This window comes from Xiphias gladius, chromosome 11, assembly GCF_016859285.1.
Source record: "Xiphias gladius isolate SHS-SW01 ecotype Sanya breed wild chromosome 11, ASM1685928v1, whole genome shotgun sequence".
Taxonomy (NCBI): Eukaryota; Metazoa; Chordata; class Actinopteri; order Istiophoriformes; family Xiphiidae; genus Xiphias; species Xiphias gladius.
Genome location: NC_053410.1, coordinates 15,451,838 through 15,473,057, shown reverse-complemented (window position 1 = coordinate 15,473,057; position 21,220 = coordinate 15,451,838). Strand labels below are relative to the sequence as shown.

Here is a 21,220-nt window from a genome sequence, read left to right as displayed (position 1 = left end):
GCAAGACTTTCTCCATTTGTACCATTTACTGCACGTGCACACTGAACACTGTGTCCAGCCCTCGCCTCCCTTGTCCTCTGCTGATATGACCTCAGTGGTCAGATAGCGAGTCCCTGTGCAACAATGCAACAGCAACATTAAATAACTCTACATCCAGTCAGGGAGAACAAACTGAACACAGAGAGCTAATTTTGGAGCCAAGCGGTATTGAGACAACCACCTGCTCGTGTCTCTCACTGACCTGCAGACTGCGACGGCGGGGAGGGGACAGCGGACGGAGCAAGCAGGAGCAGTGTTGGACGGTTGTTAGAGGAGCACTCTGTGTCCGGGGAGAATGTCAGGGAGCAACCAGCTACAGGACCTGGTGCTCATTAAAGAACTGGAGCTCATTTTGGATTCCTGCACGCTGGAGCTCACGCCAGCGGATGAAGTCTGGCCTAACCTTTACATAGGAAATGTGTGAGTCTCTCGTGTTTGAGGAGTCCGTTGCAGGGGAAAACGACGCAGCTCAAAGACAGGGCTCAGCAAGCGAGGCATTGATCAGCTTTATTAGTCTTTAAATGTATGCGACACATGCAGCTGTTGAACATGTTTCCTCTTTATTCCCCTTTGTTTGTCTCTTTTTTTGCGTGTGTTTTCCAGGGCTGTAGCACAAAACAGAAAGACATTACATAAGCTTGGCATCACTCATGTCCTGAACGCAGCGCACTCCAAGCAGGGCAGCATCGGTGACCAGAGTTTTTACGGGAACACCTGTGTTTACTTTGGCATCCCAGCAGAGGATTCAGACCACTTTGACCTCAGTCAGTACTTCAAACCTGCAGCTGACTTCATACATAAAGCCCTGAAAAGCAAAGATGGTAAAGTATTAACTGGTGATACCCATTGTCCCATCAAACTTCTCACATTTTCTGTCCCACATTTTCTCTATTTATCTTTCACATTCTCCACCGTGCTCCACAGGGAAAGTGCTGGTGCACTGCATCATGGGCATGAGTCGATCGGCCACTTTGGTTCTGGCCTACTTGATGTTGCGGCAGCATCTATCTGTGAGAGATGCTCTGAGGCATGTCGTCCAAAAACGAGCCGTCTACCCAAACCGGAACTTCCTGTCCCTGCTCCTCAAGCTGGATGAACAGCTGACTCTCAAACGAAGGTTGTGTCCTCTTCTCTGACATCCGTCTCCCTCATTTCTCTCTGCTCCTTCATTACAATAGCCCTTAGTCACCTCAGGACCTCTCTCTCTTTCCACGTGTCACACTCCACTCTGATCGCTGACAGTGTTTGTGATCTACAAATCATTATTTACAATGTGTGTGATGTAGTTAGAGGTGTGAGTCTGAGGGTGGAGTGACATTTAAATTCCATATTTTTATTTTTAACATTGTCCACTTCAGCAGTGGTCGCGTGTTGTTAAATGTTGTCAATGTCTAAGTACAGTGTCATATTTCTCAGAGGTTTGTTTTTCATAATCAAACTGTGTTCAGATGTTACCTACCCGTGTTGTCAGTCATGTCCACAAGCTTTGTAAATACAGCTTTATGATCGTTGTGCACATCCATTAAACACATTTTATGATATTTCATTTAAATTTTTTGGCTGGATGGAGATAAAATGACTGTTAACCAACCTTTTGAAATATGTTTTAAACTATGCCCATTACACTTTCAAACAAAACAGTTTGCTTGATAAGGTACCTTGTCATTTTTCCTTAATTTCTTAAACCAGTTTGTTTTTCGTTTTCAGCATTAAAAAGAACACTTCTTCTCTGATCTAACGCACTTTTCACTGTGTTCATGTAACCAACCTCTAATTTACCTTACCGTACTGCAACTGTGCTTCGCCTTATGTTCATTAGCCCGCTGGTGCTCTTGTACGCTCTCTCATCTTTACGAAGTAGCACAATCCGGTTTCTTACTTGTTCAGGCAACTCCTTACCATGTGGAGGCATGTTGCATTATACACAACCCAGGCCAAAATAGAGGAAGCTGTGGTGTTCACAGGTTCTGTTGTAACCGTGTTCATGTAGTTTGCCTTAACGGGAAATCACAGGTGTAATCACTTTTGTTGCAGTGATCACAGGTAAACTGACTTTTGTTGCATTGAGGTTGTACTTTGGGGCCCACATTTTGTTTTATACTGTAAATGAATTCAAACTCATGGCTTGAAGATTTTGTTCAACCTATAGGTGATGCAGTATTAACTGTCACTTTTGTGCTTTACAGTAATATAATGAAACGAGGAGAGCGCTATACCTACCCTGTATCCCAAGGCCACATGTGCCTTTAATTTTTTTCCTCTTTTTACAAAATACAAGGAGCTTTACCTACATTTTTGATTTATGTTAAATAATCCAGCATTAGGTTATCACACAACAAATACAGCTAACACAAAGTTAGACACATTACTGGTGAATGTTATAGCCTTGATCATATTTCTCAAAGCAGCAGAGCAGCAGACATTAATTGGTTCCTGGGTGGGAACAGAGACACAGGGTACAGTGGTGTACAGTCTGCGTTCATCATGAAAATTCAGCAAGTGAGCTAATGTTAAAGTTGACAGGATAATGCCACATTGTTGTCTATAAGAATTTGACTTCAGGCATGTTGTCAAAGTGGATTAAACGCATTTTAAAATGCCTGAATACGATCTGCAGGATGGGTTTGTCACTAATAAGTGTATGATTACAGAGTTATAAAAGGAAACAGGCTACATTTTGTGTGTGGCTGTGAGCACATAAAGAGAAATACGAGCGAGCTTGGTACAGAAGAGTTTCCGCTGCCTTGAAGTGAGGTAAGTTCATATGACTCAGAGTGGAAACAGGTTAGTTTGGGGATCGTTCAGGTTTATTTGATCAGTCTGTCACCTCTGGCTTTACTCACTTGAGATGACTGTGTGCTTTATGGTGTGGCTTTCTAAGAGAAGATCATTCTGAGATCTGTATATTTTTAAGAGAAGCAGCACTTTTGCTAATTTTTTTTAACATTTACAGAACACATTTCATACATAGTGAAGGCTTATAAAAAAAAAAGCTCCTTGTCTGTGTATGTGCATGTGTGTGTGTGTGTGTGTGTGTGTGTGTGTGTGTGTGTGTCAGTACAGTATGTCTCTTAGGGAGCCACCATATGAACCTCCATCTGTCTCAGAGCTGCAGGAGTTCCTGCTAGCGGACAGACGACCTACTGGACATGTCAATCAAGTCTGGCCAAACCTTTACATAGGCAACGAGTAGGTTCACATCAAATAACATGCACACACACACACACACAGTACATCTATATAAACACTGTTCACTCACTCAGAAGTGAATGCGTGATTGTGTTTCAGGGTGGCGGCTCGTGACAAGGGCACTCTCCACAGTCTGGGCATTACTCACATTGTAAATGCTGCTCACGGACCCCCCAACCCGGGCCCCTGCCCCTATTTCTACGTCAACACCGGCCCACGTTTCTACAGAGACATGACAGTGGATTATTATGGGGTGGAGGCTGATGATGCAATAGAGTTCATCCTCAGTCCGTTCTTCTACCCGACAGCACGATACATCAGAGCTGCACTGACCATGGGAGGCAAGTCGGTCGCACTTACAATTATCTTTAGTGTGTGTGACTGGATTTGCACTCAGTGCCGGCTTATTTAGGTGCACTTGTACAGTCTAATGCAATCTAATACAACTGTTCTTCCATGAAGTCTACTTTTATGATGCCTGAAATCTTCCGTTTTTGTTGAGGCTCTCATAGAGCTGTTAATTCAATTATATGTTTTAGTGCTGAAATCATAGTTAGTGATGGTGTTGCATTTTATTAAAACGTGTTTTTAATATTCTATATCCCTCATGTATGTAAATGGGAAGACAAGAATGAGAAACACCTCTCAACATGATGTAGTCCAGCACAACACCACTTTTAACTATGAACTCAGCAATAATCATATTAAAACATAGCAGCAAATGTCCCTGTCTCAGGACGAGTGTTTGTCCACTGTCTGATGGGTGTGAGCCGCTCTGCAACCTTAGTGCTGGCTTTCCTGATGATTGTTGAGGGCCTGAGGCTGCAGGAGGCAGTGGCTGCCGTCAGGCCGCACAGAGACATCTGCCCCAACGCCGGCTTCCTGCAGCAGCTCCGCAGCCTCGACATGAGCCTGGAGAGGGAGAGGAGACGGCGACAGGCCCAAACGATGTAAAGATACACACAGACACACGCAAAAGCCATGAACACCAACATACACACACACACTCACACACGCACACCGACACACACATCTCTGTGGCTACAGTGGTCACTTAACCCAGGAGGAGGAAACACCATCTCTGACAGAGCTGAGGCAAATTCTCTGGACAAACAGGAAGCCAGTGGCACCTGTCAATCAAGTCTGGCCGAACCTCTACATCGGAGACGAGTAAGTAGAAAAAACCCTATAAACGCTATAAAGAGGTATTACAATCAATTAGTTTTTGTGTGGTGCGTGTCTGCAGGTCTGTGGCGCGAGATAAGACCACACTCTCGTCTCTGGGTGTAACTCACATACTGAATGCTGCAGCAGGTCGAAACCGCATCAACACGGGTCAGCAGTTCTACAGCGACCTTGAGTTGGAATACCACGGTGTTGAAGCTGCAGACCATCCGGAGTTTAACCTCCGACCTTTCTTCAGCCCGGCTGCACAGTTCATAGACAGTGCTCTTCAGAAAAATGGTCAGTGTGCAAACATGACAGTAGAAGCCACTTCATAATGTAAAGAGCAACATAAATTCTTAAATCTTAAATCTTAATGAGTTCTCTTTATGTTGAACATGATCTATTTAGCGATCTATTTTTTTTCCATCATAAATTGAACACATTTTCTTCTTTCATATTTTTGGTAAAAAGTTAAAAATGTTCCTACTTTGAGAAGTGTTCTGTCAATATAGTGCCTATACTAGTAAAATCAATTGAGTATTACCATGATGCATTCATTGATGAAACAGTCTGTGAACTTGGATTACAATTTTGAGGATTGTGAGTGGAAGCTCACATTTGAGAGCACTCTGGATTTTCATCTATCAATTCAGCATAAACAGTTACATGAGCAGACATAATTAGCACACAAACACCTCCATAACACTCACAGTGTTTGGTTAATTCAGCTGTGCCAGACGATCTGGCTCACCGGTAGCCCAGTCAGGAAAAACAAACCCTCAAAAGTGTGTGTTGGTGAACTGAACCTTTAGATTTGCTTTAAAAATGTTCTGAAGACGTTTTGACCTTTCTGTTTACAGGCTATGAATAGATAAGATATATTACTGTTGGGTCGAGGAGGTCTGTACGGTCTTATGTTGAACATTTCAGTCCATTCGTTATTATTTTTAAGAGTGTTACTAAACATAACAATCACTGTATCTTCCAGGGAAGGTGTTTGTCCATTGTGCCATGGGTGTCAGTCGCTCTGGGGGGCTGGTTTTGGCGTATCTGATGATCTGCCAGGGCCTGTCGTTAGTGGACGCCATCATGGCTGTGCGTCTGAACCGGGACATTGGACCCAACTCAGGATTTCTGGAGCAGCTGAGGCAGCTGGACCTGAGCCTCAGTTGACAGAGCAGATGGATCACGGAGCAGGACCACCCTGACATGTCCTGATAATGAACACGGGAACATGCCAATAACACCCTGTCAGGATTTTATTGGAATCCACATTTTCTCTCATAATAATTAAATCCGACAAATAGAAATCTCATCTGTGTGTCATCTCCCAGTGTTAGTCTCATAGCTTAGAAACAAATAGTAAAATATAACAACTGAACGCTTTAAGTTTTATGTCTCTGGAAATAACTGACAAATGCTGACTGATCCCCACACCTGTCACACATTAGCGCCATTGCTATGATGACAACAATGCAACATGCCACTCTTACTGCAAGTCTTTTGTTTTTTGGCATTGCGCCTCACAATTTAATGTTTCTTTACCATACAGGCTAAAGGAAAGAAACACTGTCGCAATAAAGGACTCAGATCACATTTGGAAGGCTGTGAGAAAGCATCTGTGTGTGTGTGTGTGTGTGTGTGTGTGTGTCACGTTGTTGAAGTCAGGTGTTGTAGCCAAGGTGCCTAAAAATATCATCTTAAACACAGAGCCTGAAAGAGCAGTTACCATACAAGATCTTTATTTTAGCCTTCACACTCACTGCAGATGGAGGCTGATAAGCACACACGTGCTCACTCAAATGCACACATTGTCCACTGAGGAAAAGTGGAGACGCTGGTCTGTGATCCTGCTAAGGAATGGATTAATGGATTAGATAACTTTTAACAGCTACAAGAAAGAAGTAAGTAATACTTTCCTACCATAGTACTTGTGTTTTTTGGCCTCACGGTTCCCTTTAAACAGCCAATATCATTATAGATCAGATACCTAAAGTCTCACAGCCAGCTTTCTTTCATCCTGGCACAAAAAAAACCCCTGCAGAAGTGACCATAATTAATTCATTTTTAAAAAACAGTATTTCTAACTTTAAAAATGACTCAGACAATTAAATTGTAACAGAAATTGTTGCAAATTAATTTTCTGTTGATCGACTAAATGAATAATGGACTAATCGTTGTAGCTCTAAGACTCCATATGGTGTATAGGTGTTAATTTTACATCTACACAGATTGGAGCAGGTAACAATGTGAAGATGTTGTTTCAGTTTTTGATTTTGTTCAGGGATTTGTGTGTTTTCTGGGCAGCATAGGTTTAGACATGTCCTCCTCTGTGGTGAAGTCCAGAAGTAAAAACCCGTACGCCGCGGTGCAGGTGGACCCAGACAGTGATTACATCACACCAGGAACATTAGACCTGGAGCAGCTGTTCTGGACTGGCACCGGGGCTCAGTATGCACACGTCAACCAGGTCTGGCCCAGTGTCTACATCGGGGATGAGTGAGTAAATGCACACAGAGACGGTTTCATAGTTCTGCAGTAAAAGCTTTAAAATCCATGACAGCTTCATACTTCATCCATAAAACAGGAAGACAGCTCTAGAGCGGCCTGGCCTGAGGGACCTGGGTATTACACATGTCCTGAATGCTGCAGAGGGGAAATGGAATAATGTGCTGACTGGTGCTGATTACTACAGTGACATGGAAATCCAGTACTACGGTGTAGAGGCTGATGACAAACCCACCTTCAACATCTCCCAGTACTTCTGCCCTGCAGCCCAGTTCATCCATGAGGCCCTTAGTCACCCACAGAGTGAGTCCTGGAGAAAACCAAAACCTTTGAGATCATTCTCCGGACAAGAAGACTGAACGCTTTACTGTTTTTCATTTGTAATGAAGATGTATTATTTTACTTTTGTTCTAGACAAGGTGCTCGTGCACTGTGTGATGGGTCGGAGCAGGTCAGCGACTCTGGTCTTGGCATACCTGATGATGAAACACAGCTTAACTGTGGTGGATGCTATTGAGCATGTGCGACAGCGCCGATGTATCCTGCCCAATCATGGCTTCCTAAAACAGCTCAGAGCCCTGGATATCACATTGCAAGAGGAGAGGCTCCGAGAAAAAGAGAGAAATGGAAGAACAATAGAACACAACAATTAGATAATATGCCAGAGTTTACAACTTCCATTTCTCCTCTGAATCCTTCTCAGGTCTACATCTTCTTTATGTTTCTTTAACTACTGTGCCAATAAACTCTTTGTTTTTTCACAACTGTGTCGTGTCAGTTCAAATAAAAGTAAAGTTCAAATGTAAAATGTGCCCTCAAGGGCCTACTGATGTTTTTCAGCATATTCCGTAGGCCAGTGCTGGTACTGATCCAATTAACAGATCCAGATCAGAGAATGGACAGAAATGGCCTGGCACAGATAAGAATGAAATGAACATGTCTAGCCTGGATGCAGGACTGCCTCCATCCTGTTTGTGTGTCCAGCAGCAGAACTGCAAATTCTGATTCAGATATGGGATAAAACGTGAAATGATGGTTTACACTCACCGATACTTTTTCGGCTCTGCCTCATCCTCCACTATCTTACATCGAAAAACAAAATATTTATTTCAGAGAACTGACGGGCTTATTTTTCAGAATCCCAAGAATGTTTCCAAAGGTGGCCCACAAATCAAGTTTTAGAGCTGTAGGTGCTGACTTTAAGAGGTTTATACTTGTGTTATTGTCCTGACACTTGCAGATCCACAGTATGCAATGAGGAGCGAGAAATTACCCAAGCACTTTGTTGTACCACAGATTTTTATAGTAAACACGTCGTCAGAGATCTGTAAGGTAAATGCTGTGGATCTGTTAAAAGTTATCTTTAGATTTAAAAAAAAAAAAGTAATCAAAGAAATACTTTATAAAACTCTCTAAAAATGTCATTAAATAAAAATACCCAAACAGAAAAAAGAATATGCAATAAGATCAACCTTGAATGTTTTATTTTGTCAATTTTAGGCATCACCATCTAGGACAGAAGTTGGCTACCTGAGTGCTATTGAGACCAGGAATAAAAGGTCACATAAGGCTTTTTGGTGTATTTGAACATATGAAGAAACGGCCTATTTAATGGAGGGAAAATACAAGTTTCAAAACATCTCGTAGTATTCAGAAATCTGCACATACCTCCTGCCTATCATGACATTTTTAGAGTATTTCTATATTCAGAATGGTTGTATTCAAGTATTCAGATTTGCTCAGATCACATCACAACACAAACTCAGGTAAATACAGTTGGTTTGAAATGCTTGGCCTCATATCACAACTGTTGCCCAAGTCTGAATTTAGCTCATATTCTTGATTCCCACCCAAATTCTCTCTTATCTTCCATCCGCCATTTGTAGCACTGGTCAGGTGTGGTTGCCCAACGAGAACATTAAAATCTGATGATGTGAAATTTATATTTCTGGTCCTTTTAAATCTGATTTAGCAAGGTTTGACAGTGCTGAAGCTGGGCTATATATTCTACCACATTGCAAGAGATCAACATACACCCAGAAACAACACAGGCCACTAATTCAGGTACTATACAGGACAGGTCGATTTTAATGCCCACTGTATTTCTCTGACAGACAACGTTCAAATAGAATGACCTCTTTCCAACAATACCAGTTACCTCACATGCATTTTACAGATGTCCTGTGTCCATTTTCTGCCCCACAAGCCAGTTGCCCATTACTGGTCTAGCTGGTCTAGCTTTCCCTAAACAGACAAATGCAGGTTCACATGACACCTGTCAGGCTCTGCTCATCAAGACTTCAAACTTAGTAAAGTTTACAGAGACGGAAAGGGAAAAGAAGGCACTCATTATTAGAAGCACGTACTGGAAAAACAAACTTCCACGGTGGTGATGTTGAAGGTAACTTCTGAGTATCATTGACACAGTACAGGTGAAATTTCACAGTGATCACAGGGCGTAGCAGGCAGCAGTTTTGACACATTTAAAAAGTGTGCGCTTAAAAATAAAACATTTGGTTTCATTACTGGCCTGTTAAATTAAAAGTAACCAAGTCTAAACTCGTAGTCAGGCATAATTAATCTTAAAAAAAGTCTAAAACAAATCACTACTGCACATTTTCAAAGCAGACCAAACCTTCCTTGACAGTTGTTTTATTCTTTATTCCTCTGTTTGCATATAATGTGTCCTCCCATTGTAGAATTAAGCCTCATGTGCTTTGATTCTGTCTCCAGGAGGAAGGAAAAACAAACAAACAAAAAAAAAAAAAAACAGACTTGTGAGATGTCAACATGAGAACTTGCAGTAGAGTCTGGTGGGTGTCAGTGCAGCAACTGCAACACGATTTTGCATTTAGATCCAAAAACTACATTCCATGGTGTTATCATGACTCCTCTAAGGGCATTTATATATGATTAAATCCCTGTATTGTCTCATTATCCTCTAGTGGCCCCGAGTGGAAGACACAAAGGACGTACCCAAGCAACAATCGTTAAGAAATTATCTGGCTTGAAAAAAAAAAACATTAAAAAAAAAAAAAAAATGGACGGGTGGCTGATTTGGGGGAAAAAAAAAAAGAAAAAAAAAGGCGCCATGAGAATTGAGGGTAGTTGTGTATGGGAGGGTGAGCATGAAGTTTCAGGCAGATGGAAGAGTTGTCCGGAAGCGTGTCAGTTGAAGTCAGGTTTTTCTGGGAAAGTGCAACCTGCTCGTCTGATGATGACATTGGCAGCGTAGTGTGCAGCCTTCACACATTGATCCAGTGGTTTCTCCTGGACCAGCTCAGACAGGAAACCTACATCACAGGTGAAAGGCTTTAATAGAAATCCACAGAAAACGCTAGAAATGTATCGGATGAAAACACAGGAAAACCTTACCTCCTACAAAAGCATCACCTGCACCATTTGTGTCAACAATGTCCTTGGGGTCAATCTTCAGCACAGGGAAGGTTTCGACCTTGTCACCTGAACAGACATGAAAAGAAAAATGCACCTCTACAGTATACCATCTCTGAGAGGACAAGAGACTGAGAGAAATGAGAGTAAAAAAGGGAAAGAAAAACAGAAAATCTTACTTGAGGCCAGTACAGTTTCATCCTTTCCCTGGGTCAAGACTATAATCCTCTGTCTCTTTGTGTTGACTTTGTGTAAGGCCTGGGCTTTCTTGGCAATTTCCTTAATGTCCTTGGACTACAGACAAATACACATTAACACAATCAGTTGATAAGGCACACAATACATAAAAAAAAATGCAGCATTAATCATATACAAATGCTAAATGAGACTGTCAGTCCACTCACCCCGAAGTCTTGCTCTTTAGCAAATGTAGCTGCCTCCTGAGGAACCAAATAAAGATTTATATTTTACATACAAAGAGGTGCAAAAGTACCTCACATGCATGTGGGGTCAATACAAAGCATCTGAGGAATGCGCAGTGAGGGTCTGGCTTACCGTCTCATTGCCGAACAGCACATCAACATAGGGCATAACCTGCATGAGGTTGTCCTTGAAGAACTGGCAGATGAAGGGTGCAGAGAGGTTCAGGCAAAACAGCTTGTCATTTTCAGACGCATGCTTAGCCACTCGCAGGATGGACTCCAAAGAGACAGTCAGGAAGAAACCCTGGAAGGAAGGAATGACACTGGATCAAGACTGATCTGCCTTTTATATTTTTTATAGGCTCTAATGAATCACATGCAGTAAGGTCCTGATCAGAAACTGCACCAGTAAGTCTGGAAATCCCCCTGTGGGTCCTCTTACGGCCACACGTGGGTACAAAGGTGAAGTGATAGGACATGAGCTGTAAATGAAACAAACACATCATGCAGTGGTTTGGCGAGCGCTACTCACAGCAATGTAGAAGACTTTAGCTTTTTCCACCAGCTTCCAGTTTTCTTCCAGGTCTAGATGCTTATCCTTCTTATAACAGTTAGCAGCAGCTAGGTTAGCGACCAGAGACCTGAGAGGAGGAGACAACAGAGATGAAGAGTTAGAGACAGATAAGATTATAATGAGTACACAAATATGTATTATTCTGTTTACCCACCTGTTATCTCCGGTGATGCAAGCAGCACACGTCCCTGTGGGCTCTTCATCTTGCTCGAAGTAGTGGGCATCAATGTGGGCCTCCTCGGCTTTCTGCTTCAGGATCTCTCCAAACTTATCTTTCCCAATGCAGCCAAAAAAGGTGCCCACATTATGGGGTTCTTGGAGCATCCACTACAGACAACAGCTCTGATCAGCATCCGTCGATTAACTACTCAGTGAAGCCAGCGTTTTCAGTCAAATTTCACAGAGCATTTATGTGGTGACAGAACAGGAAGTTTGTGAGTTTGTGTGTACATGGCTGACCTGAGCGATCTTTATAGAGTTCTGTGTGGCTCCTCCAGCGTGGTACTCAACTTTAAACTTCTTCACCAGCTCCTCGAATCTACACAAAGAGACAAACCTGCCGTGGTCATAATTCATACTTTCAAAAGAAGATTCAATTTCAAAGTTTCAAACCAGACCACACACCATGTATCAATAATGGCTAGGTACTGATACTGATTGGGTAATTCCGTGTTAAATCAGATGAGGTTGTTGGAGCACCGTCTTAGATTTTGTTCAAACCTCGTCTATATCATGAATATGTCCAAAAACCAAGGCATGTAAAAATATTTCTGTTCAAATCCTATGTTTTATATTTTTCTTTTTATATTATTTTTTATATTTATAAAAGTTGCTAAAGAAGAGTGATATTGAGGGTATTATAAAGCCATTTTTTTGCACCCATATGATATCAATTATTATTTCTTCTGCAATTACAATCTTTAATTAATTTTGTGCCAATATTTGAGGTCTCAACCCCAGCTGGACATGAAGAAATTATGAATAAAACACGGGGTGGTAGCATTTGTTGGTCATTTTCAGGACCCAAATGGTATGTGGGGTAGCCAGTTGGAACATAAAACTGTACATGGAAATTGCTTGATGTATAGTTATTAAGAGCTCAAAGTGCCAATGTCCCTCCGTTTTTCCTTCATGCAAAAACAGACACAGATTTGAGAGATATTGTACCTATGGCAGAAAAACATCCATTTCAGCATTACATTTTTTTTCTCAGTATCTCTGTGATTATTTAATTCCCACGTCATAAGAATTGTAACAAATAAAGGATAAACATGTTTTCAATGTGTTAGTTGGCCCTCTCAAGCTCCAGTGCGAGATTCTAAATGTGCTTCCACATAAAAGGTTGGATGCATTTATACATATAAATTTACACTTTGCAGGTTCGAATGCCATATGTGGAAATGGTACTGATACACATGCTGAAACATGCCCACACAGTGAAATCATCAGAACATGCCCCGTTATCAAGAAAACACCAAGCATACGCCCAGTTCAGTCCTGTTGTTCAAGTTATGAGTAAAGGATAATAGTTTTCATCACATGCAATTTCTAGAACATAATTTTCTACATTGAACACAATTTTCAATAAATTAAATTTTTTATTCTTTATTCTTTTTAACATATGGAATATAAAATGTAACCTATCCATTGAATATAGCATCTATCAGAGTTAATGCCCTTTTCTCTAATGATGCCCTGATAGTAGTAGAAGAATATACTGTAGCTTGTATTAATGGCCTATAGTAAAATGAACTGACAGAAAACATGTATTTCTTTACTTCAATCAGTATTTCAGAGGCTGAGAAACACATAAGTAGAGATGTTAAGGGAAGAACCTGCTTCTTCATTATGGACGTTTTTTTTCCCAGGAGGTAAAACAATGCCTTTAATTGTGTATTTATCTATGAAGGGAACATGTAAGGACACAGGCACTTTGTATAACTAACTGACCATACGTTAAGCTATTTCCATCTACATTTTCATGTTCCTTCTGGATACCCCACATACCATTTTGGTCCTATGAAAATAACTGAAAAATGCTACCACGCCTTGTTTTAATCTTAATATCTTCATGTCCACTGGTGGTTGAGACCTCAAATATTGGCACAAAATTAATAAAAGATTGTGTTTGCAGAAAAAATAATGATTGATATCATATGGGTGCAAAAAAATGGGTTTTAAATACCCTCAATATCACTTTCGTATAGGAATTTTGCAATTGTTTCCAAATCTAGGGCCTTATAGAAAATCAATAGGCATGCAGTACAAACTTAATGGTTCAGTCGTACTGAGAACATGTTTTTCTTTGACCCTACAAAGTTTGGTGAGGCTAGCAAAAATACTTTAAGATATTAACGCACAAATAAGAGCTCCCAGGCAAGGTGTTTTTGAGAGTAAGAATAAAAATATAAAGAAAAAAAGAAAAAATAAAACATTTGAAATAAACAAAAATATTTTACAGGCCTTAGTTTTGGGTCCCAGAAATTATATGGACAAACTCTGAACAAAATCTTTCCTGGATTCTGTCTGATTTGACACAGAATGACCCAATAAACATTTTTGAGTACTGACCAAACTGAGTCTCTTTGACACTGAGGGCTTGGCAAGATAGGATAGATAAGGAAAGTTGTGACATTTTAGGAAACACCCTTTGTTCGCTTTCTCGCCCAGAATTAGATGCCGAGAAAATATGAAACTACAGCCAGCAGCCAATTAGCTTAGCTTTACTGTGTCCACCCCTGTGGTGTGCATGGTGATGGATGTAGCTTGACAGCCAATAACCTCATCTAGCTTTGGACTGTACTCTCTGCAAAATATTTCCTCCAGGTAAAATATACAATACGTGCATGACTGATCACTGATTATACCATATGAACAATTTTATGCCCGTTACGTAAGAGACGGACTGAAGCAGCGCTTTGATGTTCCGCTTAGGGTTCTCTAATTTGCCATGTTATGTGGTCTACATGTAGCAGCCATATCAACCCACACACAGATATATATTTGTGTGGTTTATATGAGTAAGAGAGACAGTGGCTTAAAATATGTCACTGGAAAGTGGAACGGGCCGACTGCTGTTAAAGGTCCTGAGACTGAGCCAGAGGTTGCAAAGGAGGAGACATCTGGGAGATGGAGAGAGAAATTAAGTGGGGGTGGCTGTCTATTGTGGAAATGATCTCCCTTTTTCTTCCTTTTAAAATCGTTCACAGTGCCTTGTGTACCTTAATTATATCCTCTTGGGTGGGGCGGCGGGGGGGGGTTCTACAATATATTTGCACTTCTCCCCCTCAGCATTAAAACAGGTAAGGCTGGAGTGGTTTAAGTAAAAGCAGAGACATTCACCTTCATAAATAACAAGTAACCAGTGGCTTCCCTATTAAGACAACTCCTACCCACTGAGCTCCTGACAACACTGCGGACTCTAACGCTATATATATTATCTAACGAGATAGATAGATAGAGAGATATCTATCTATCTAGATATCTATCTATCTATCTATATCTATATCTATCTATCTATCTCTATATCTATCTATCTATATATATATCTATATCTATCTTCAAAAACATAAAGTGTTATTGTGAATCCCTGCCAATGTAAAAGAGATATTACTAAAGGACTACCCTCCATCATAACCCTAACTGTGGAGAGTCTAAATACATGAGTATAGTCCTCTCTCACACACACGGCTTTCTTATCTCCTGCCGTTTAATGTTTGTTTTCTGGCTCTTTTCTCAGAGGGACAGGGAGGTGAACTGTCCTGGTTTGCTATTGGCTCAGACCGGCGCTCTCTGCTGGATCTGCTGCTCTGCCATTGGCTGGTCTTTAAAGGAACGGAGGTCAATTGTGGTGATTTCTGGTGTGCGCCTGTTTTGACTGGCCCGCTCTAGAACAGAGAGGAGCAAGACAGCAAACCTACTGCTTTTTCTCCCCTGTACAGACTACAAACCCAGTTAGTAGATGTGTAAGAGCTCGCTCACAAACTATATTCTACAAAAAATGTTGCAGTATCGGAATTACGAACAGTGCTTTATGCTTGTCGTCTGCCAGGATCTGGTCATTGGGTTTCAGAGTGTACCTGCAAATGATTAAAGGAGAAAAAAAAAAAAGAAAAGAAAAAAAAAAAAAAAGGCATTAGTTTCTCCATTCAAACACACACAATAACAGTCTGTTGTTTATGTGGATAAGCATTGCAGACAACGGTGGTGCTGCCAAATGGGTCGCTCACTCCTATGGAAAATGTGATTAATGAAATTTTTCAGCTATCAGATCACAGGGAAAGGCTTTGCGTCTTTACTCCCTACCACCACTCAGTCCGAATCGATATGTTGGTCAATAATGCTAAACAGAGAGTAGTTTCCTCGAAATACAAAGCTAGGTTGGGGATTAAGGTGCAGTTTTAGTCCTGCTTTATTCTATTTGAGACTGAATTAGACCTGTGCTTGGCTGGTTCAGCTCTAATCCAGGGGTTTATGCAAGGGGGTTTGAGAGTGGACTCTGACCTGGAACCCAAAAGAGTCCTTTGCCCTGGTCAACTGTGACAGAGCTTAGAGAGACCAGAAAATTACTAATCTGACTGTATAGGTTACTGCCAATTGTGATTTACTTATGATCATTAATTGAATAAGTAAATAAATAAGCAAGGAAATAAAATTTACTGCTGCATAGGTAAGGATTGTTGCCTTTACAGGAACCCCATAGCCTTAAATTTCTACTAAAAAAGATGAATTATTGAGTCGGTGAGTTTTTTGTGTTCTCCTTATGGTATTTAAGGCGTGGCTGATGTGATTTAACTACACTGGTATACAATCGTTAATAATCTGAATGTGATGACAAAACGGGGAGAGGCATATCACTGTAATGCAAAGATACATCATCTCATTTCTGGATATATTAGAGCAGTATATCTCCTGGACATGCAGCTCTGCTGTTTCCCGTGCTCTCCTCTCTTGGATCATCATTATGTTGTAGTCTCCATTGATCAAATTACACCACAGAACCTCTCTCTTATAGTCAGCTAGTCACAAGGGTGAACTCACTGACCTCACTTGATCCAATTGTGACTGTGCTTTATGGAGATTTTACAGAAGCAAAGAGATGGACTTGGGCTCCACGTCTTTAACAAAGCTGAACTCATACAATATTGAAGCAAAAAAAGAACCAAAATATTTTTTATTATTTCTTGTTCCTATATAATTCTGAGGTCAATATAAATGGTGCGATAGGTGAATTTATGTTTAAATTTTTAATTTAAATGAACTATGGAGGAGTCAGCTGTGCAACTCCTGGGTAGTAGCTTACAACCACTTTGAGCATTTCGAAGCCAATAAGCAGTGAGGACTACTACCACTGATGAAAGTACTTTATTTTAGTACTGCAAATTTCAGTCCTTCAACTTACTTGTCCAAGAAGTCTTTGTCCACCACTGCACAGATGTCCAGCAAGGGGTTTCCCATTCCAAAGAGTGAATTAGGGCTGAAACATAAAGACTACATGTTCAAAGAAAAACACAGCACTAGAGGGCTTGGTTTTAACACACGACATGAACTAGCTATCACCCTTTTTTACCTCCATGTAACATTAGTGTTTTTTACATTAATGTGACTGGCGTGACAGTAATAAAGGGGGGCATCTCGCATAGTCCATGTTGTCTTGGCCTGTTTGCTTTTACTTTCTGAAGATGCTCTTTTCAGCTGGATTTGAAATCAGTTATAGCTTTAGACTGGTTGGTTGATTCGTTAGAAGAGCAGCCAGCCTTCATTTCAACACAGTGTAGAAAGGTAAATTTCGTGGACTTAGAAATTCATTTTGGCCCTCTCCACTGAGTGATCTGGGTTTTTATCCCAGTGCTGACCATTTATTTGCAAAACCCATATCTTTGTTTCCATGTGACTTCAATCACATGATTTATAACTCCCAATTCACACAGACAGAAGAACGTAAATAATACAGGTCTGAGAGACATGGTTAGTAAAGACACGACTCATCAACAAAATATTACAAAAGAATATGAATTTGGTCGGTGGTGAGACACTCAGTCATATGAACCATGTAATGACATTAACAGCAAGGCAACGTCAGGAGAGCAGAAGGGAGTGTGTGTCTCTCTGTTTGTGCAGTGTGTTCTTTCCTAAGGCAAACAACTGAGCTCAAAGCTTGAATATCATTGCAAATCATAGTCTTGTGATGCCAAAAAAACATCAGTTCAAAAACAGCACAGCGACATTCCAACCACTGGGACTCAACAGAGCGAGATCGCGACTAAAAAACACCTCTGCACTCTGCACAGTTCCATTCCCACTGGAACTTGCCTTGAACATCAATAACCAGGTATAGCCAGTTTTTTTTAACAGGCAAATACTGAATGATCGCTGATTAATACTACAAAAACGCCAAGCGATTGTCCATGCTAGTTCTTGATGTCAAGACAATCTTGCGTTTCTTGGAAAACCGCATATGGAGCCAGTCTTTGAACAGAGCCCCTGACAGATGCCACCTCCACATGAACATGTGCTACCATATTTCCCCATGTAGGTTCATTCTATAAATCACCGGAGGACAAGATTTAAACACAGCACGAAGGCGCAGCGTGGAAGAAGGCTTTCGAAAATGCAAAGACAAGGCAGACATAGTTAACTAGCAGACAGTGACTCAAGCTACACAGATTGGTTTGTGTCACCAAAAATAGAAAATGCATCAACCAGTGTGGCAGATGCCAAAGCCTCACTATCATTTCCTACAGCACATACATCCTCCAATGTGCAATTAGGCGATAACTGCAGCCAATTACACTAAACCAGATCCAATGCATGGATTTTAATCAGTCCCATACAAGTCAACGTGGTCTTACCTTGCAGCAGTCATGGTGACACTCTCTCTGTGCTACAGCTAGATACTGAGAGACCTGTTGAGCAACCTAAAACCGGCTCAGAAAGAGCTAGGCATTCAAAAACTTCACAATTTCAGCTCAGTGTGAGCAGATCTTTTTTTTTTTTTCCCCTGCAACCACAGCTCCTCCCACTCGGGACTGACTGATTGGAGGCATCTGAAGAAGGAAGGTCCAGGAGAGTCCGTCTCTGTCTGGTGATTGGCTTGTCTTGCGCGTCGAGCGTCAATCCACTCACTCGTTTGAAGCTAAATAACATCGTGAGAAGCGTGCTGATGACAGAGGTACCATGCTGTATTACATATAACAGCACGTTTTTCGCTGAGTTGAATAAGAGACGTCGCCGGGTGATGCACCGTGTCCTAGTCACATTTAGAGGGGCGGGAGGGGGGACCCAGTCAAAACATTACATGTCTACCGCCATGTGACTGCTTCGCAATTCATTGTTTGGGGAGCTGCTACAGGACGGCTCAGGCCAGCTATCTCTGCAGCAATCGTTGTTATACCAAGCAGCGGAAAAATCCTTAGCACCGAATAGAGCGAGTGGCCAAATCAGTCCACGTATTTCTTTCTGCAGCTTTGGAGCATGCAGGGGCAGGTGGTGGTCACGTTGAACTTGGATTAGACACTGGCACGCACACCTGAACAGAGACGTTGTGGCTAGAGTTAGCGGACAAAAGCACCGTCTACCGGCTCCTGACACCCGATCCTACCGTCAGCTAACTGTTAGCCGCAACTTCTGTTAAAAGATAACTACAACGGTAGACTTTACACCACACCTCATAAACGACGGCCTCCTCTCGCCACCGTGGTGGCTCATACAGACATGCAGTGGTCTCAAGAAACCCAAAATTTCCAACCTCAAGTATTCATAACGTATTCAGGTAAACCTTGCAAACTGAAGATTAGAGCTGACATTAGCATTCAAACAAACCAGAGGAGGATCGTGCCTCCTCGCTCCGTCAGTAAGTTTGTTAGCTTTTCTTTCCTTTTTCTTTAAAAAAACCTTTCTTTTACCTTAGTTTGGCAGGAGACTCTTTGTCTGGAGACTCTTTGTCCGGAGACTCTTTGTCCGGAGACTCTTTGTCTGGAGACTCCGTCTTCGACTCCGTCTTCGACTCCGTCGTCTTCTTCTCCTCCTCCTCCTCCTCCACTGCAAGTTTAGGCTTCTTTGCCTTAGGTTCGTCAGAAGCCATGGCAGACTGCGAAGAGCACGTTGCAATCAGCTTAACTGGTGTGAAAGTGCGGTAAGGGAAAAGAGCGCAGGGAGGTTGTTACCCTGCGCACAGCCTCGCAGGCAGCCGTCGCCTTCTCCGGGTTGAGTGACACCGCTCCACCAATCAAAAGTCTTACATTGAGGTTTTTGTGTATTTTTTTTTTTTTTTTTTTTTTTTTTGCTGGGGGGCGTAGGTGCCCACTTTTTCAACCACCCTGGCGAGGCATGTTTATTTATATTGCACCTTTCAACGAAGCGTAACGTGCTTTACATAAGACTTAAAAGGCATTAAGACAAGATATAAAATAAACACAGGGTAATGTAAAAAAAGAGTCACATGTATTTAGGATATAAAAAGGGACACCCGAAAGACTATACTCGGGGTAACAAAATCCCCAAAAGCTGCCCGCAAATGTTGCCTGATTAAAAAAAGTCCGAAAATTTGCCCTGAAAGTGTCGATCAGGTTGACACTGGAGTTGCTTGCATTCTGAACCGCCCAGGACATATTTCAGTACTATAACACCAGTGTTTGGGCTTTATTGTTTTGATTAGTCGACATGTGCTCCTGACTACGTTGCGTTTACGTGTGCTTAGATCAGCAGGCGTCTCCGCAGCAGCTCGCACGCTTCTGCCATATTGGCACCGAGTAAAAATACTCTTGGCGAAACCAGCTGGAGTTAGCAGGTAAAAACTTTGAACAATCTGTGAAACTTTGTGTACACCATCCTCTGTTTAGTGCTTCCATGTCGACCTCAAGTTTGTTTTATTTTTAGCAGTAGGTTGCAGATGGTAAAAATGTCCGAAGTTGTCCATCTCAGGTTGCTAGCCAGCCGGTTAATTTAGTTGAGAATGAAGTTAGTTTGGCAGATTGACAGTAGGTAAATGTTGACAACTATTGCATTTGCATGGCGTTGTTTTGATTTGTGGACTAACGAAGGATTGAGGGGGACTAAAGTTTTTATAAACATCACCACTAACAAGAACAACCACCTCATTGTTGCAGCTGAGATGATCCACAGTCTGTTCCTGATTAACCACACGGGAGACATCTTCCTGGAGAAGCACTGGAAGAGTGTCATCAGCCGGAGTGTGTGTGATTACTTTTTCGAGGCGAGGGAGAAGGCGGTGGACCCGGAGAATGTGCCGCCTGTGTTGCAGACCCCACATCACTATCTCATCACCATTTACAGGGGCAAGCTCTTCTTCCTCTCTGTCATCCAGACCGAGGTCCCTCCACTGTTTGTCATTGAGTTCCTGCACAGAGTGGCAGACACATTTCAGGTGTGTCGGTTTTGCTGGACAGATAGATTTATGACCCAGAAATCTGTGCTTCTGTTCAAATTTAGAGTTCTTTATAAGCAGATTGTGTCTAGATGTGGTCTAGATGGATTGTGTTTCACATCTGACATCAGACTGCGTCGCAAGTGATCTGATTTTACTTCCTTGAATTGATTTTATGGCAAAATTGCAGTTGTTGCTGACAGCACATTTTCTCTTAAGCATACAGCTAGAGAGCAACAGGCGATGATTACTTTATAGTTCAAGAACATAAAACTTCTCAACTGTATTCCACTATTTGTAAGGTTTGTTGTGTTATACATGCTAGAGCGTTAACGATTAGTTGAGCGACAGAGAAATACTTGGCAACTAATTTGATAATCGATTTATCAGTTATGTTGTTTTTCAAGCAAAAATGCCAAATATTCTCTGGTTTTCTCGTTATCTTATATCAATGATTCCCAACCTGGGGGTCGGGACCCCTCATATTGGTCACAAGAGAAATCGGAGGGGTTCATGAAATGCATTATGGGATAGGTTAAGAAT

General features: G+C 41.6%; 3 protein-coding genes across 12 annotated transcripts in view; 2 read left to right on the top strand and 1 right to left on the bottom strand.

Annotated features, from left to right (window-relative positions):
* Positions 1–5,588, top strand: part of LOC120796061 (dual specificity protein phosphatase 13-like) — a 6,790-nt gene extending 1,202 nt beyond the window's left edge. Inside the window, exons 2-9 of one of the 6 annotated variants that reach the window (XM_040138391.1) lie at positions 643–860; positions 964–1,156; positions 3,103–3,228; positions 3,328–3,569; positions 3,965–4,178; positions 4,276–4,398; positions 4,475–4,692; positions 5,384–5,588. In XM_040138391.1, the coding sequence (XP_039994325.1) occupies positions 643–860; positions 964–1,156; positions 3,103–3,228; positions 3,328–3,569; positions 3,965–4,178; positions 4,276–4,398; positions 4,475–4,692; positions 5,384–5,568 (1,519 nt within the window). In that variant the 3' untranslated portion in view covers positions 5,569–5,588. The other 5 variants (XM_040138393.1, XM_040138392.1, XM_040138396.1 and 2 more) reach the window with 5 other exon arrangements.
* A 606-nt stretch (positions 5,589–6,194) lies between these two features.
* On the top strand, positions 6,195–7,639 carry LOC120796089 (dual specificity phosphatase 29). Of its 3 annotated transcripts, none has more exons than XM_040138447.1 (4): positions 6,195–6,299; positions 6,680–6,894; positions 6,983–7,206; positions 7,318–7,639. In XM_040138447.1, exons 2-4 carry the CDS (start codon positions 6,716–6,718, stop codon positions 7,554–7,556), a joined length of 642 nt encoding a protein of 213 aa, XP_039994381.1. In that variant the 5' UTR covers positions 6,195–6,299; positions 6,680–6,715; the 3' UTR covers positions 7,557–7,639. The 3 variants fall into 3 exon arrangements, with proteins under 3 accessions (XP_039994381.1, XP_039994383.1, XP_039994382.1); XM_040138449.1 differs by having other exon boundaries at positions 6,202–6,299; positions 6,703–6,894; XM_040138448.1 differs by having other exon boundaries at positions 6,219–6,299; positions 6,708–6,894.
* Positions 7,640–8,962: 1,323 nt separating this feature from the next.
* adka (adenosine kinase a) lies at positions 8,963–20,672 on the bottom strand. 3 transcript variants are annotated; one of them, XM_040138402.1, is made up of 13 exons: positions 20,387–20,672; positions 19,268–19,381; positions 19,197–19,237; positions 16,694–16,768; positions 15,318–15,371; positions 11,752–11,830; positions 11,447–11,619; positions 11,251–11,359; positions 10,852–11,022; positions 10,701–10,736; positions 10,476–10,590; positions 10,279–10,365; positions 8,963–10,196 (listed from the first exon to the last, which is right to left on the bottom strand). In XM_040138402.1, the coding sequence occupies exons 1-13, from the start codon at positions 20,561–20,563 to the stop codon at positions 10,072–10,074; spliced, it is 1,356 nt and encodes a 451-aa protein (XP_039994336.1). In that variant the 5' UTR covers positions 20,564–20,672; the 3' UTR covers positions 8,963–10,071. The 3 variants fall into 3 exon arrangements, with proteins under 3 accessions (XP_039994336.1, XP_039994335.1, XP_039994337.1); XM_040138401.1 differs by having other exon boundaries at positions 19,197–19,381; positions 20,387–20,670; XM_040138403.1 differs by lacking the exons at positions 19,197–19,237; positions 19,268–19,381; positions 20,387–20,672 and adding an exon at positions 18,144–18,268.
* Positions 20,673–21,220: the final 548 nt, after the last annotated feature.

Coding starts and splice junctions, on each gene's coding strand:
- adka (XM_040138401.1), bottom strand. CDS start 20,563: ATGTGGGGTCTGCAACACAGGCGGCACATTCTCCGGGTCCACCGCCTT. Junction 19,382..20,386: donor ATCTCAGCTGCAACAATGAG/GTGGTTGTTCTT, acceptor TGCTCTTCGCAG/TCTGCCATGGCTTCTGACGA. Junction 11,023..11,250: donor CTAAAGTCTTCTACATTGCT/GTGAGTAGCGCT, acceptor CCTTCCTTCCAG/GGTTTCTTCCTGACTGTCTC.
- LOC120796089 (XM_040138447.1), top strand. CDS start 6,716: ATGTCCTCCTCTGTGGTGAAGTCCAGAAGTAAAAACCCGTACGCCGCG. Junction 6,895..6,982: donor AGTGTCTACATCGGGGATGA/GTGAGTAAATGC, acceptor TCCATAAAACAG/GAAGACAGCTCTAGAGCGGC. Junction 7,207..7,317: donor GGCCCTTAGTCACCCACAGA/GTGAGTCCTGGA, acceptor CTTTTGTTCTAG/ACAAGGTGCTCGTGCACTGT.